The 15,268-nt window shown below is 47.2% G+C and overlaps 1 protein-coding gene across 1 annotated transcript in view; it reads right to left on the reverse strand.

Annotated features, from left to right (window-relative positions):
* The window catches only part of LOC141087742 (multidrug and toxin extrusion protein 1-like), a 127,186-nt gene that overhangs the window by 55,492 nt on the left and 56,426 nt on the right, over positions 1-15,268 (reverse strand). Inside the window, exons 3-4 of the mRNA XM_073573518.1 lie at positions 12,676-12,744; positions 4,996-5,144 (exon numbers count right to left, since the gene is read on the reverse strand). Coding sequence (XP_073429619.1) covers positions 4,996-5,144; positions 12,676-12,744 — 218 coding nt within the window. The remainder of the gene's footprint in view (positions 1-4,995; positions 5,145-12,675; positions 12,745-15,268) is intronic.

The raw sequence follows: 15,268 nt of genomic DNA on the forward strand, positions 1-15,268 counted from the left end.
AGTTGAAAGCGGTTTTGCACTCATGGAACGTGGTTTTAACCACTTTGAACACCACTTCAATTCTGTAGAACAGCGCCTTGACCGTCTGGAGGCCGACCTCAACAGACCAGCACACCATTTTTTTAGTAAGATTGAAAAGGGCATGGCGGAACACCTTAGTCCTGAGCAACAGCTGAATGTGCTGCAGGCCTGCAACAATGCTTTCTTGCAGGCTATGCAGCATAATCGGTACGGTCAGCAGTCAGTGGTGTCATTTCCACCTGTGCCACCATTGACTCGCTTCACCTCACTACCGACTTGTGCTGCATACCACTGCACGGACACCTCTATTCAAAGCCAGGACACCCACCGTTACACCACCACAAGTCTGAGTGCAGCTGGTCACTTCACCGACACCACCATGGCAAGCGCTGCTCCTGTCTGGAGCACCACCGCCACTCCCATGCATGCGTGGAGCTCAGCCACCACTAGGCAAACATGGAACAGCCCTGCCGCTACAACAACATGTAGGAGCCCTGCCACCACCACTCTGCAAACCTGGACCATCACTGCCGCCACCAGTCCTCCTGCAAGGACGAGCACTGCCAACGAAGAGCAGCAGCAGCAGCCACCTCAGCAGCAGCAGCCACCTCAGCAGCAGCCACCTCAGCAGCAGCAGCCACCTCAGCAGCAGCCACCTCAGCAGCAGCAGCCACCACCTCAGCAGCAGCAGCAGCCACCTCAGCAGCAGCAGCAGCCACCTCAGCAGCAGCAGCAGCCACCTCAGCAGCAGCAGCAGCAGCCGCCACCTCAGCAGCAGCAGCAGCAGCCGCCACCTCAGCAGCAGCAGCAGCAGCCACCTCAGCAGCAGCAGCAGCAGCCACCTCAGCAGCAGCAGCCACACCAGCAGACGGGGGACCTACATTCAATATTTGCCCCTAGTTCAAGGCGAAATCTATCAAGGCGGGCATTGGGCCAAAGTCGGTCCAGGCACACAAGCCTACGGCGACATGCCATTACAACTAATGTACCTGAACAGATTTCCTCTCCTCCAAGTGTTCCTAGTTTAATTCCCTTAACTGGACTACCTTCCCCCACAAGTTTTGTTGCCCCTTCCCCTCAAACACCGTCTTCAACTGCAAGTGTTGCATATTCCCTGCACACCCCCAAATTGAAACCATCTGCCCCCAAACGCCGGAAAAAATAATTTTTTGGTTTATTTTTGTGATTAAAAATAAATTTACATTTGTGGTTCACCATTACAAAGTTTCATTAATGTTGTTTGCGCCGCTCACACACACTGATGGGTAAATACATGTTAAAAACCAACCCAAGGCCTAGTATAGTCATATGTGAAATAACACGGACTAGTATAGTCATACCAAGGCCTAGTGTAATAACTCGAGTTTTACCAACTTGGATCTGGTTTCATGAAAAACAAACTGTTGAAACTTGTCTTAAAAATAAGTTTCTTTCTAGTTTCACCAGTTTGTTTTTTGTGAAACAAGATGCTAGTTGTTAAAAATCGAGTTATTACAGTAGGCCTTGGTATGACTATACTAGGCCGTGGTATTTCACATATTACTATACTACTAGCCCCAAGGCCTACTATACTCATATTTGAAATACCACGGCCTAGTGTAGTCATTACAAGGCCTAGTGTAATAACTCTAGTTTTACCAACTAGAATCTGGTTTCATGAAAAACAAACTGTTGAAACTTGTCAAGTTTCACCAGTTTGTTTTTCGTGAAACAAGATCCTAGTTGGTAAAAATCGAGTAGGCCTTGGTATTACTATACTAGGCCGTGGTATTTCACATATTACTATACTACTAGCCCCAAGGCCTACTATACTCATATTTGAAATACCACGGCCTAGTGTAGTCATTCCAAGGCCTAGTGTAATAACTCTAGTTTTACCAACTAGAATCTGGTTTCATAAAAAACAAACTGTTGAAACTTGTCTAAAAAATAAGTTTCTTTCTAGTTTCACCAGTTTGTTTTTTGTGAAACAAGATGCTAGTTGTTAAAAATCGAGTTATTACAGTAGGCCTTGGTATGACTATACTAGGCCGTGGTATTTCACATATTACTATACTACTAGCCCCAAGGCCTACTATACTCATATTTGAAATACCACGGCCTAGTGTAGTCATTACAAGGCCTAGTGTAATAACTCGAGTTTTACCAACTAGAATCTGGTTTCATGAAAAACAAACTGTTGAAACTTGTCAAGTTTCACCAGTTTGTTTTTCGTGAAACAAGATCCTAGTTGGCAAAAATCGAGTAGGCCTTGGTATGACTATACTAGGCCGTGGTATTTCACATATGACTATACTAGTAGGCCCAAGGCCTACTATACTCATATTTGAAATACCACGGCCTAGTATAGTCATTCCAAGGCCTAGTGTAATAACTTGTAAGTTGGAATGGAGCAGATTACATTCATCCACTCAATGCTAACTTGTATTCCCCATGGACTTTCATTGGGGTTGGGTTTTGAGGGTTGTGTTTTGAGAAAATCACATACTTTTTTTTCAACTAGTTGCACAATTTTCTCTTGAAAAAAATTGGTTTCCTGATTCATGGCCTGCAGCTTTGCTCGTTCCAATATATTTTTATTTAATTGGAGTTTAAAAAATATAGTGCACTCAGTAATGGTATCAAATAAGGTTTTTTATTACCATAAACAAACAAAAACATTACACCATTTCATCTTGCCAGTGCACCCGTCCTACATCAGAAATAAAGTAGGCCGCAAATTGGTCCCTCATTTGGCCAACTTCAACGGATGACCTGAGAGTGTGCTGAGTGAATTCAGGCAATGGGTTAGGAGCATCATCGTCCAGTTCAAAGGTCGGGTGCTCTTTAGCCATCACAAAGTTATGTAGAACCACACAGGCCTTCACCACCTCATCGACTGTTTCAAGTTTAAGATTAATGGCCGTGCCCAGAATTCGCCATCTGGAGACAAGAATCCCAAAAGCACACTCGACAGTTCTTCTGGCCCTGGTCAGCCTGTAATTAAATATTTTTTTGGTGTGGTCCAAGTCCCGGCTGGAGTAGGGTTTCAGTAAGTTTCCGCACATTTGAAAAGCCTCATCGCCAACCATTACAAAGGGCAGTGGCGGAGCTTCGGTGTGAGGAAGAGGCCGTGGCATAGGGAAATTAAATTGGTTGCCATACAACCTCCGGCCCATGTCTGAGTTTTTAAAAGCCTGTGAGTCATTACCACGGCCAAATGCTCCAATGTCCACTGCTACAAACATACATCCGGCATCCGCAATCGCCATGAGTACTATTGAAAAGTACTTTTTGTAATTATAGTACTCAGATCCCGTTCTTTGGGGTTTGATGATCCGTATGTGTTTACCATCAACAGCTCCCAAACAGTTGGGAAAATTGCATACTGTCCAGAATTTGTCAGCAATTTCCATCCACTTTTCGGCGGTGGGCAGGGGCATAAATTCTGGACAAAGAACATTCCAGAGAGCCCGGCAGGTGTCAGCAACAATTCCAGACAAGGTAGAGATTCCAATACGGTACTGGAAGTGTAGTGAAGATAGGGTTTCTCCAGTCGCCAGGAATCTGTGAACAAAGAAGTAAAATTAATATTTATGTATATTATTTTAAAAAACTATAAAATAAAATATTAGTACATTCACGAAAACTAATTACCCAAGGTTTTGAATACTAAATTTAAAAAAAAAACATCAGACCGCACCCTTTGGTTTTTAAAACATACCGTAATGTCACCAGTAGCCGTTCCTCAGGAGGAATCGCACGACGGAGCTGTGTGTCCTGTCTCCGGATGGATTGTTGGACACGAGCAAGCAAATCCATGAAACTTTCGTGGGACATCCGGATATAATCTGTAAATTTCTCCGGGTTTGACTGGAGCTCGCTGTAGAGGGTGTGGTATGCCCCACGGCTCTCCCGGAGTTCAACAATCGGATGTATCCACATACGCCGCCGTCTTCGCTGCCTCTCTCTCTTCCTTTGTTCATGGCAAGCAACTGCATACGCCTGAGCCATCGCGATGTCCAAATCCAAGTTGAAGTGAAAACTCTTCCAGCGTAGATCCATGGTCACGAGAAGAATCAAGCAAATGTGAAGAATACTGTAGACAGGGTCTATATATTAACATACCACACCCACAATGAAGTCCCATTGGTCTTGTGTGTTGTTGAATGGTTGTTTTTTCTTTTTTGTGGGGTTTTTCCAAAATCTGTAAAAAAAACGCAAACGCACAAAAAACGCATACAAACGCACAAAAACGCTGCGTTTTTTTCCTGCATGCGCATAAAAATGCTTGAAAAAAACGCAGCGTTTGTATGCGTTTTTTCAATGCGTTTTTTTGCGGGAAAAACGTGCTGCAAAAAAAAGCAAGTGTGAAACTAGCCTAAGAAGGTATTATTAGAGCACTGTTATTTTGGCATTATAAACTTCTATCATTTTCATCCTGGTTTTTCTCACAAAAGGATTCAGTTGATGAAATATGGTACTCATGGAATGTTTATGTGCCCGGATTGGATCCTATAGCATGAAAATCTAATGAAAGAATCCAGCACCCTATGTGGATGTTAACGGTACTATTTATTAATCAGATTCACAGTGTATAAGTGTGACGTTTTGGTCTTACGGACCTTCATCAGACATACATATAGTGCTGAAACAGACCTGAAGAGAAGGATGTGACTGTGGCAAGGTGACAAGGTGTATGATGCGCCACTTCACAACAACACTAGTCACATCATACGCCTTGTTGCCTTGCGACAGTCACCTCCTTCTCTTTAGGTCCATTTCATCACCATGTATATGTTTAATGGAGGTCAATAAGATTGAAAAATCACATTTATACACTGTTAATCGGATCAATAAATAATACCTTTAAAAACCACATAGAATGCCGCATTCTTTCATTATTTGATTTCCTCAGAAAATGTTTTGCTCAGGGCCTTTACCTGTTTACAGTATTTGTAAGCCATATAATAGGTACAAAAATTCAAAACTTACCTTGCTACTTCTTTGTTTTGCCCAAAAAGAAGCATAATGTTTTCTGTATTGATATACAAAGCCCAGCATGGGAAGCAAGCTAGTGATAGAATAAGGATCGCTCGCTGAATAATGACTCCCATGTACTTAAGGTTTCTTCCACCATAAATCTTTAAAAAAAATAAAAATGCAACATATCATTTATAATAATACAAAGCCCAAGCTTATGACTAAGAATATTGATGGTTTGCTTTATTCATTAATTTTTTTTATTATTTGTCATATTTAAAAGATGTGGCATCCATAATTGCAACTGTTGCTCCCCTTGTTGCATTCTATTTTTCTTTGTGTTAAGATTTGGATATTGTATGATAGTATCATTTTTGCAATGTACACTCTGTAAAGCACTGCTTTATTATAGCAAATGATAATATTCTTTAGATTAAAAAGTAAAGGATCTGATCTATGTGTGGTACAGTAAAGGGTGTTTTACTGGATGGGAGATACATTTCTCCCGGCAGATTAATGTTTGGCCGGGTTTTTCCCTAAAGACAGGACCTGCGATGATGTCATGGTCACGTGATCAGCCCATGTGATATCTACCTCACTTGTAGGAAGGGTTATGGGCTATGTAATGGAGGTTGGTGTTTGGTACATGGTGAGTGTGTCTGGAAGTTACAGGAACTTGGCTGGACTTAGCCTGAACTTGTATACAGGATCCCCGTACTGCAGGACTATAGCAGCAAGACTCAACAACCCTGGGAATGGCTCCTGGCAGATGCCGTGGACCTGGCAGCCGCTTAGTTAAGCCCGTCCCGCGCAAGGAGTGAGCCTGGGACCAGTGGTTCTCCAAGCTGGAGTATATTTATGTTTTTCCTTAGTTTCTGTTAACCTGCTGTTTGCAACTTGACATTAAACCACTGAAACTGGACTTTAAGCCTGTGTGTTGCCTCGTTACTGCAGCCCTGCCATTACCTACCAGAGCGAATTGGTGGAGAATGCGGGTAGACGCAGTGAGGCCCGGCTGTTTTCCTTATTTTTGATTTGTACCCCAGCCTATGTCCTGGGTGAAACAAGTGGCACAGACCCAGGCGGGGAACTTTCCAGAAATGGAGGCCACGGTAAAAACGCTCATAGAGGCCATGCGACAGCAGCAGCAGGAGGCTATGCGACAGCAGCAGCAGGCTATGCAGCAGCAAGCTAAACAGCAACAGCAGGCTATGCAGCAGCAGCAGGCGGCCATGCAGCAGCAGCAGAAGGCCATGCGACAGCAGGCTATGCAGCAGCAGTATGGAACCAATCCGGCAGCGCAGACAAAAGGAACTAACCGGGGAATCCATGATGTCCGGAAAGCGGTTCATACAGCAGCTCCCAAAATGGAGAAGTCGGACGATGTGGAGGCATACCTGGAGATGTTCGAAGGAGTCGCTGAGAGAGAGAAGCTACCCTGGGACCATTGGGCAGAAATCATCGCTCCGTTTCAGGTCCCAGGACCTTTGAAAGCGTATCAGGACGTACCCACGGAGAAAAGGGCGGACTACACGGTCATCAAGGGTGAGATATTGGCACGTCTTGGGGTAAATGTGTTAGTTTGGGCCCAGCGGGTACACCAGTGGGAGTTTATTCCCTCCAAGCAGGCTCGGTCCCAGTATTACGACCTGATGCACCTGTTACAAAAGTGGTTGCAGCCTGAGGTGTTATCCCCCACGGCCATGCTGGACCGCATAGTGACTGATAAGTTTTGGAGGGCTTTGCCCCACTCCCTCCAGACATGGGTCAGACAGGCATCCCCTACTAATGGAATACAGATGATAGACCTCATAGAAAGGTATGGGGCTACCAAAGACCTACAGGGGGAACTCCCCGGAAGGTAACAGGAAGGTTCCCTAAGTCTCCACCCCTGGTTCGGCAAGCGGAGGCTAGGAAGGCTGCTCAGGACTTATCTGGGGAAGTAAGGAGCCCCATAATCTGCTGGCGGTGCCAGGAACCAGGTCATATGAGAGCTGATTGCCCCCACCTGGCTGAGCCCATGGACACAAACTTTGGGTACCGCCAGTCTCACTATGCCGAACCGATGTGTGCAGTGTGCAATGGGCACCCCGAAAGGTCCCAATATGGAACTTTTGTGTCGGGTTGAAGTGGAAGGCACCCTGGCTGTGGCCCTATTGGACTCAGGGAGTCTTGTAACCCTGGTACAAGCCAGCTGGATACAAACCAGCGAGTATACGGGTCGGAAAATAGGGGTGTTGTGTATACATGGGGACTTAGAAGCCTATCCCACCGCACTAGTGGTGATAAACACGCCAGCGGGAAGGCAGTGCCATGAGGTGGGGGTTGTGAGTAATCTGCATTATGAAGTGATAATTGGAAGAGACTTTCCTTTATTTTCTGTGCTGTGGCCATCCGTTGTCCCACCCACGGAGCAACTGCTGGCACCAGAGGCAACCAGGTTACATTCTCCAGAAGTAGGGCATGAACCTGGTGGCCCAGAGAAAGAAGTGCTGATGGTAGGGGTAACCTTCCCTTTGGTGGAGGAGGGGAAGAATTTTCCCATAGAAGTATTGGCTGGAGAGGTGGAAGACTTGCCGCCGGGACTCGAGTTGTCAGACTTGAATGTAGCAGGTGATAATTTTGGTATGGCGCAACTCCGAGACCCTACTTTGGCCCGTGCCAGAGAAAATGTACTGTTTGTTAATGGGGAACCCCAACAACCTGGGGCAGCTACAGTGTTGCCACGCTTTGAGCTGAACCAAGATTTGTTGTACCGAGTGGAGAAAATACGTGGGAAAATGGTAGAACAGTTACTGGTATCTGAGGCATATCGTAGGCTGGTAATGAACTTAGAGCATGCGCATGTACTTGGGGGGCATTTGGGCCAAAGGAAAACCCTAGACCGAATTCTGCAGCGGTTCTACTGGCTAGAGGTCCATGAAGAAGTTAAACAGTACTGTAATTCCTGTCCAGTGTGCCAGGTAACCAGTCCCCAGCCTCACTTTTGGAGTCCCTTGGTGCCTTTACCAATCATAGAGGTACCCTTCGAGAGAGTGGCAATGGATCTGGTCGGGCCTCTCATTAAGTCGGCAAGGGGACACCAACACATCTTGGTAGTTCTAGATTATGCTACCCGATATCCTGAGGCCATTCCTCTGCGCCACACCTCAGCTAAGCTTATAGCAAAGGAACTCATGGGTATGTTTTCGCGGGTGGGAATTCCTCAAGTAATTTTAACAGACCAGGGAAACCCCTTTATGTCAAAAATTATGAAGGAACTCTGCCGTTTGCTAAATGTTAAACAGTTGCGCACATCGGTCTATCATCCCCAAACAGATGGTCTGGTAGAAAGATTCAATAAGATGCTGAAGAACATGTTAAAAAAGCCATATTTGTTGTTTGCAGTGCGGGAGGTGCCTCAGACATCTACGGGGTTCTCGCCCTTTGAACTATTGTACGGCAGAGATCCACAGTGCTTACTCAATATAACCAAAGAGGCCTGGAAGAACCAACCTACCCCCCCCCCCACAAAAGTGTGATAGAACGTGTTGCAAAAATGCAAGAAAGAATGGAGACAGTCCTACCCTTAGTCCGGGAGCATATGGAGGCAGGCATCAGAAGGCAGCACAACAGTCACAGAGTCGGGTCTATAACCGGGGGGCTCGGGTAAGAACCTTTAGCCCTGGGGATCGGGTGTTGGTACTTGTGCCTACCGTAGATAGCAAATTTCTTGCAAGGTGGCAGGGACCCTACGAGATCATGGAAAAGGTGGGGCCAGTAGACTACAAGGTACACCAGCCAGGACGGAGAAAGCCAGAACAGGTTTACCATGTTAATTTGCTTAAACCATGGAAAGATAGAGAAAACCTTGGTGGGGATAGTCCGCTGCCTGCGTTTCAGATGGAGAAGGATCCATCACCTCGAGGCGAGACAGGAGAAGCCCTACCTGCAGTCAAAATTGCCGACACTTTGTCTCCTAGACAGGTTCAGGAGGTCTGGGAGTTCATTAGCCGAAATACAGATGTTTTTTCGGAGCTACCCGGACGCACCTCCCTTATCCAACATGACATTGTCACGGAGCCACAGGCCAAAGTCCGACTAAATAATAATAATAACAATAATCTTTATTTTTATATAGCGCTAACATATTCCACAGCGCTTTACAGTTTGCACACATTATCATCACTGTCCTGGATGGGGCTCACAATCTAGATTCCCCATCAGTATGTCTTTGGAATGTGGGAGGAAACCAGAGTACCCGGAGGAAACCCACGCAAACACGGGGAGAACATACAAACTCCTTGCAGATGTTGTCCTTGGTGAACCCAGGACTCCAGTGCTGCAAGGCTGCAGTGTAAACCACTGAGCCACCGTGCAGCCATATTGGGTGCCTGAAGCCCAGCGACAAGCCATCTCGGAAGAGGTAAAAACTATGCTACAGTTAGGGGTCATAGAAGAGTCCCAAAGTGAGTGGGCCAGCCCAATAGTCCTAATACCCAAGTCTAATGGGTTCCTAAGATTCTGTAATGATTTTAGAAAACTTAATGACATTTCAAAGTTTGACGTCTACCCTATGCCCCGGGTTGACGAGTTGATAGAGCGATTTGGGCAGGCACGGTATTTTACAACTGTGGACCTCACAAAAGGTTACTGGCAGGTACCCCTGACAGAGGCAGCGAAGGAAAAAATGGCTTTTGTAACACCCGAGGGGCTGTTCCAGCATAAGGTGTTACCCTTTGGGTTGCATGGCGCACCAGCAAAGTTCCAGCAATTAATGGATATTGTTCTCCGTCCCCATCGCCGCTATGCCTCAGCCTATCTTGACGATATTATTGTGTACCGCACCGACTGGGAAAGTCACTTAGCAAAAGTACAGGCAGTGATAGATTCTCTGCGACAAGCAGGGCTAACTGTCAACCCAAAGAAGTGTTCCATAGAGTTGGAGGAAGCTCGATACTTGAGTTACGTCATTGGGAGAGGAGTTCTCAAGCCTCAAGTAAACAAAGTGGAGGCAATCCGGAACTGGCCCCATCCCCTCACAACAAACCAGGTAAAAGCCTTTTTAGGTTTGGTGGGATATTACAGGCGGTTCATTCCCAACTTTGCAGCCCTGTCCACGCCTTTAACAGACTGCTTAAAAGAGAGGAAATCTGGAATGATCAGTTAGAGGAAGCCTTTACAAAGTTAAAAGGGGTACTGTGTGGTACGCCAGTCCTGATCACTCCAAATTTCAAAAAAGAGTTCGTTGTGCAGACGGATGCCTCTGAGATAGGGCTCGGGGCCATGCTGTCTCAGGAGGTCAACAGGGAAGAGCATCCCGTTAGTTTCCTAAGCCGGAAGCTTACCCCGGCTGAAACCAGGTACAGTATTGTGGAGAGAGAGTGCCTGGCCCTCAAGTGGGCACTGGAGTCATTGCGCTACTATTTGCTGGGGAGAACATTTTGGTTGGTGACAGATCACTCCCCTCTTACGTGGATGAGTCAAGCTAAGGAGAGGAGTTGGTTCCTGTCACTGCAAAATTTTAAGTTTTTCAGTAGAACATTGGGCAGGCAGACTACAGGGGAATGCAGATACCCTGTCCAGAGTTCACTGTATGTCATGTGTCCACCCCCTTAAGGTTGAACATAGGGGGGAGGTATGTGGTACAGTAAAGTGTGTTTTACTGGATGGGAGATACATTTCGCCCGGCAGATTAATGTTTGGCCTGGTTTTTCCCTAAAGACAGGACCTGCGATGATGTCATGGTCACGTGATCAGCCCATGTGATGTCTACCACACTTGTGGGAGGGGTTATGGGCTATGTAATGGAGGTTGGTGTTTGGCACATGGTGAGTGTGTCTGGAAGTTACAGGAACTTGGCTGGACTTAGCCTGAACTTGTATACAGGATCCCCATGCTGCAGGACTATAGCAGCAAGACTCTCAACAACCCTGGGAATGGCACCTGGCAGATGCTGCGGACCTGGCAGCTGCTTAGTTAAGCCCGTCCTGTGCAAGGGGTGAGTCTGGGACCAGTGGTTCTCCAAGCTGGAGTATATTTATGTTTTTCCTTACTTTCTGTTAACCTGCTGTTTGCAATGTGACATTAAACCACTAAAATTGGACTTTAAGCCTGTGTGTTGCCTCGCTACTGCAGCCCTGCCATTACCTACCAGAGCGAATCCCTACATATGAAAGGTGGAAGGATCCATTCAAGTAGAGTTAGGCTATATCCCCACAGTCAGTATCCGGCAGCGCTTTGGACGCAGCACATGTCCACTCTGTCCAAAGCGCTGCCAGCAGGGACGGGACTACCGCAGTCGCAGCTGCGATGGGGCCCGGAGTCCTTAGGGGCCTGACCGCAGAGCTGCAGCCGCTCATTGGCTGTGCAGCTCCATGGCTGCCAGGCTGCAATTGCCACGGAGCCGTGTGTGTACGAGGTGAGGTGAGTGGAGCTGTGTGTTTATGAGGTGAGCGAAGCCGTGTGTGTACGAGGTGAACGGAGTCATGTGTGAACAAGGTGAGCGGAGCGGAGCAGTGTGTGTACGAGGTGAGCGGAGCCGTGTGTGTACGAAGCGGAGCCGTGTGTGTGCGAGGTGTACAGAGAGAAGCCTTGTGCGTACGAAGCAGAGCCGCGTGTGTATGAAGTGTATGGAGCGGAGCCTGTACGAAGTGTATGGAGCGGAGCCTGTACAAAGTGTACGGAGCGGAGCGGCGCGTGTACGAAGTATATGGAGCAGAGCCGTGTGTGAAGTGTATGGAGCGGAGCCGTATGTGTATGAGGTGGACGGAGAGGAGCCATGTGTGTACGGAGTGGAGCAGCGCGTGTTCGAGGTGTACGGAGCAGAGCAGTGTGTGTACAAGGTGGACAGAGCAGAACCGTGCGTGTAAGAGGTGAATGGAGCGGAGCCTGTACGAAGTGTACGGAGCGGAGCGTGTACGAAGTATATGGAGCGGAGCTGTGTGTGTGAAGTGTACGGAGCGGAGCCGCATGTGTATGAGGTGGACGAAGGGGAGCCTTATGTGCGGAGCAGAGCCGCGTGTGTATGAAGTGTATGGAGCGGAGCCTGTACAAAGTGTACGGAGCGGCGCGTGTACGAAGTATATGGAGCGGAGCCGTGTGTGTGAAGTGTACGGAGCGGAGCCGCATGTGTATGAGGTGGACGGAGAGGAGCCATGTGTGTACGGAGCGGAGCCGCGTGTGTACGGAGCGGAGCCGCGTGTGTACGAGGTGTACGGAGCATTAGCTGCATCTGTACGAGGTGTGCAGAGTCACGCATGTACGAGGTGTGCGGAGCGGAGATGTGCGTGTATTTTGGCATTGGGGGGCCCATTTGAAAGTTCACACCGGGGCCCATAACTTTGTAGTTACGCCACTGGCTGACGGCTTTTGAACGCAGGTGATTCCGCATGTGTTCATTGAACCGTGTAGAATCACCGCGTCCAATACATCGGACGGGTGAAATATATCTTGAGGAGACTGAGCGTTTCTGCAAGATAAATAGACATGCTGCGGTCAGGAAAGACGCGCCGCATGTCCGTCTCTGCGGGTGAACCCCGGGTGTCGGAGCACGCATAGTGGGCATGGGATTTCTTGAAATCCCATCCACTATGCTGTAACATCTGGACACTGCGGGTTGGACGCTGCAGATATACGCAGCGTTCAACCCGCAGCGTTTACTGACCGTGGGAACATACCCTTAGGAAGAAAATCAATGCTACACTTTATTACCTGTGATAGGAGAGTATCGCATGCCGTAGTTAGTCCAAATCCCACTGCTGCTCCAGTCACTGCTGTGAACTGATGAAAAATAAATCATATAGAATTATTGTTATGTCATTGGATGACAGGGTGCAGATTTAATCATTTAGTAGTAGTGCAGAATTTCATGTCACATAACGTTTCCGCTTGAATTGACACTTAGGCTGGGGTCACACAATCGTATATTCTGTCTGCAAGAGAATTGGATTGATTATTGACACTCTGCTCAAACTCTGCTCCGAGTTTAATCAGAGTGTCAGCTTACAGTGATCCGATCCTCTCGCTTGAGAAAATCAGAGCACAGGTGTGGAGAAGAAGGAATACTTAATTTCTCCATCTTCTCCATTGTCTGAGTCTTTGGAAATCAAACTGCACTCAGCTGACATCCAAGTGCAGGCCAATGTTTCACATGCACCCATAGACTTGTACTCGCATGGGTCTGTGTCATCCTATTTGTGGATCCACTCTCAGCATGCTGAAATTTTTTCTCATGCCAAATCAGCATGAGAAAAAAAACTCCGATCAGCCTTTCCCCATAGAATAACATTGGTTTGAGTGCTATCCGATGAAACATCACTCATCTGATGAGTGAGCCCTTATAGTGACAAAACTATTAACTTTGTTAACAGGCAAAGTCCATTAAATGCAAATCAATAACCTACTGTGTAAATACAGAAGTCATAGAAAACCCTATAAAGGTGACCAATTGTTCCTGTCTACAAGAATTAAGGGCCAGTCACACTAAGGCTGAGTTCACACGTGGCGTTTTTTTCGCGTTTCCGCGGCGGTTTTAACCGCGTGATTTTGCCGCGAAAAATAAGCATCCCATGCATTCCTATGGGATTCCGCAATGCTGTACTAATGCTGCGGTTTTTACCGCGGCGGAATCGCTTCGCGGTAAAAACCGCAGCATGCTCATTAATTTGCGGAATCGCAGCGATCCCGCACCCATAGGAATGCATTGTTCCGCTTACTTTCCGCATGTGGCTGTGCACACCATGCGGAAAGTAAGCAGAACATTTGCGGATGGTACCCACGGTCCGGAGGAGAGGAGACTGTCCTCCGGGCTTTGGGTACCATATCCCTGTAAAAAATAGAATTTAAAAATAAAAAATATTGTTATTCTCACCCTCCGACGTCCCGCGCAGCCTTCCTGCTTCTCTTCACGCTCTCGTTCCCAGTAGTCCTTTGCGAAAATGCCCGCGATGGCGTCCGTTCTCGCGGGATCGCGAAGTCTCGCGGTCATCGCGAATGACCGCGAGACATTGCGATCCCGCGAGAACTGACGTCATCGCGGGCATTTTCGCAAAGGATTACTGGGAACGGATGCGCGGGACGTCGGAGGGTAAGAATAACACCATTTTTTATTTTTTTTTTTACATTCTATCTTTTACTATTGATGCCGCATAGGCGGCCTCAGTAGTAAAAAGTTGGTCACACTTGTCAAACACTATGTTTGACGAGTGTGACCAACCTGTCAATCAGTTCTCCAAGCGATGCTACAGATCGCTTGGAGAACGCTAGCATTTTGCAAGCTAAATACGCTTGCAAAATGCTAGTTTTTCCACGGGAAAATCGCGGGAATTTAAAATGCGATTTTCCCGCGGACTGGAATTCCGGAATTCTCGCGGTAATTTCCGCGAGAGTTCCGGTACGTGTGCACTTAGCCTAAGAGATATCGCTAGCAATATCGCTATAACTTGTGACGTTATAGCGATATTGCTAGCGATATCTCTGTGTGTGATACTTACCTCCAACCGGCTCCCCCGCTGGTTATCGCTGATCGCGCGAGAACGTTCAGGACTGTTTCTCGTCGTCAGCTTCCTGCGGCGCTTCCTGCTGTGACGACGAGCGACGCGTGGAGCCGTGCGGGAGGACGCAGGATCGCCTGGTCTGACAGGTAAGTAGCGACCCCCGTCCCCAGCGATGTCGCTAGTGAGATCTGCCTGTGTGGCAGCTCACTAGCGACCACTTAGCGATGCACCAGCGATCCTGACCGCGTCATATCGCTGGTCGGGATCGCTGGTACATCGCTAAATGTGACAGTACCTTTATCTTCCTGGATCCCTAAACTGTGCAATTCTTGTGAACCTTGGATCTTTGTAATATTATTATTATAATATTATTACTTTTACAGTCATGGCAAATCAGCCATTACAAAGACCTCTGAAACAGAGTTCCATAGTCTTACTGCAAGGCATCCCCCCAGTATGGTGATAGAAAAGTTTTCTATCCTTCAGTAGTGGACGCCCCCATGTTATGTACCTGTCACAGGAAGATTTCTTTCCATTGTAGCTATCTCAGTTTGCCTAAGCAATTGATAGCTGATTATATGTTTAAATGAACAATTGAAAATTCAGTGGGTGGATGATATTTGGATCCCTATAATAATTTATTATGACATTATTAGCAATCTTATTAAATCAATCTAGTATTTTTGCGGGATTTTGAACACCAGATTGTGTGTAAGGCCGGGATCACACATGTGATAAACATGGCCGAGTCTTGCATGTTAATACCCAGCACTGCCGCCGGCACTCAGGAGTGGAGCGTGTGGCTGCAT

Source organism: Dendrobates tinctorius, unplaced genomic scaffold (genome assembly GCF_039654945.1).
Source record: "Dendrobates tinctorius isolate UK_male_01 unplaced genomic scaffold, ASM3965494v1 ptg000007l, whole genome shotgun sequence".
In the NCBI taxonomy this organism is placed as follows: Eukaryota; Metazoa; Chordata; class Amphibia; order Anura; family Dendrobatidae; genus Dendrobates; species Dendrobates tinctorius.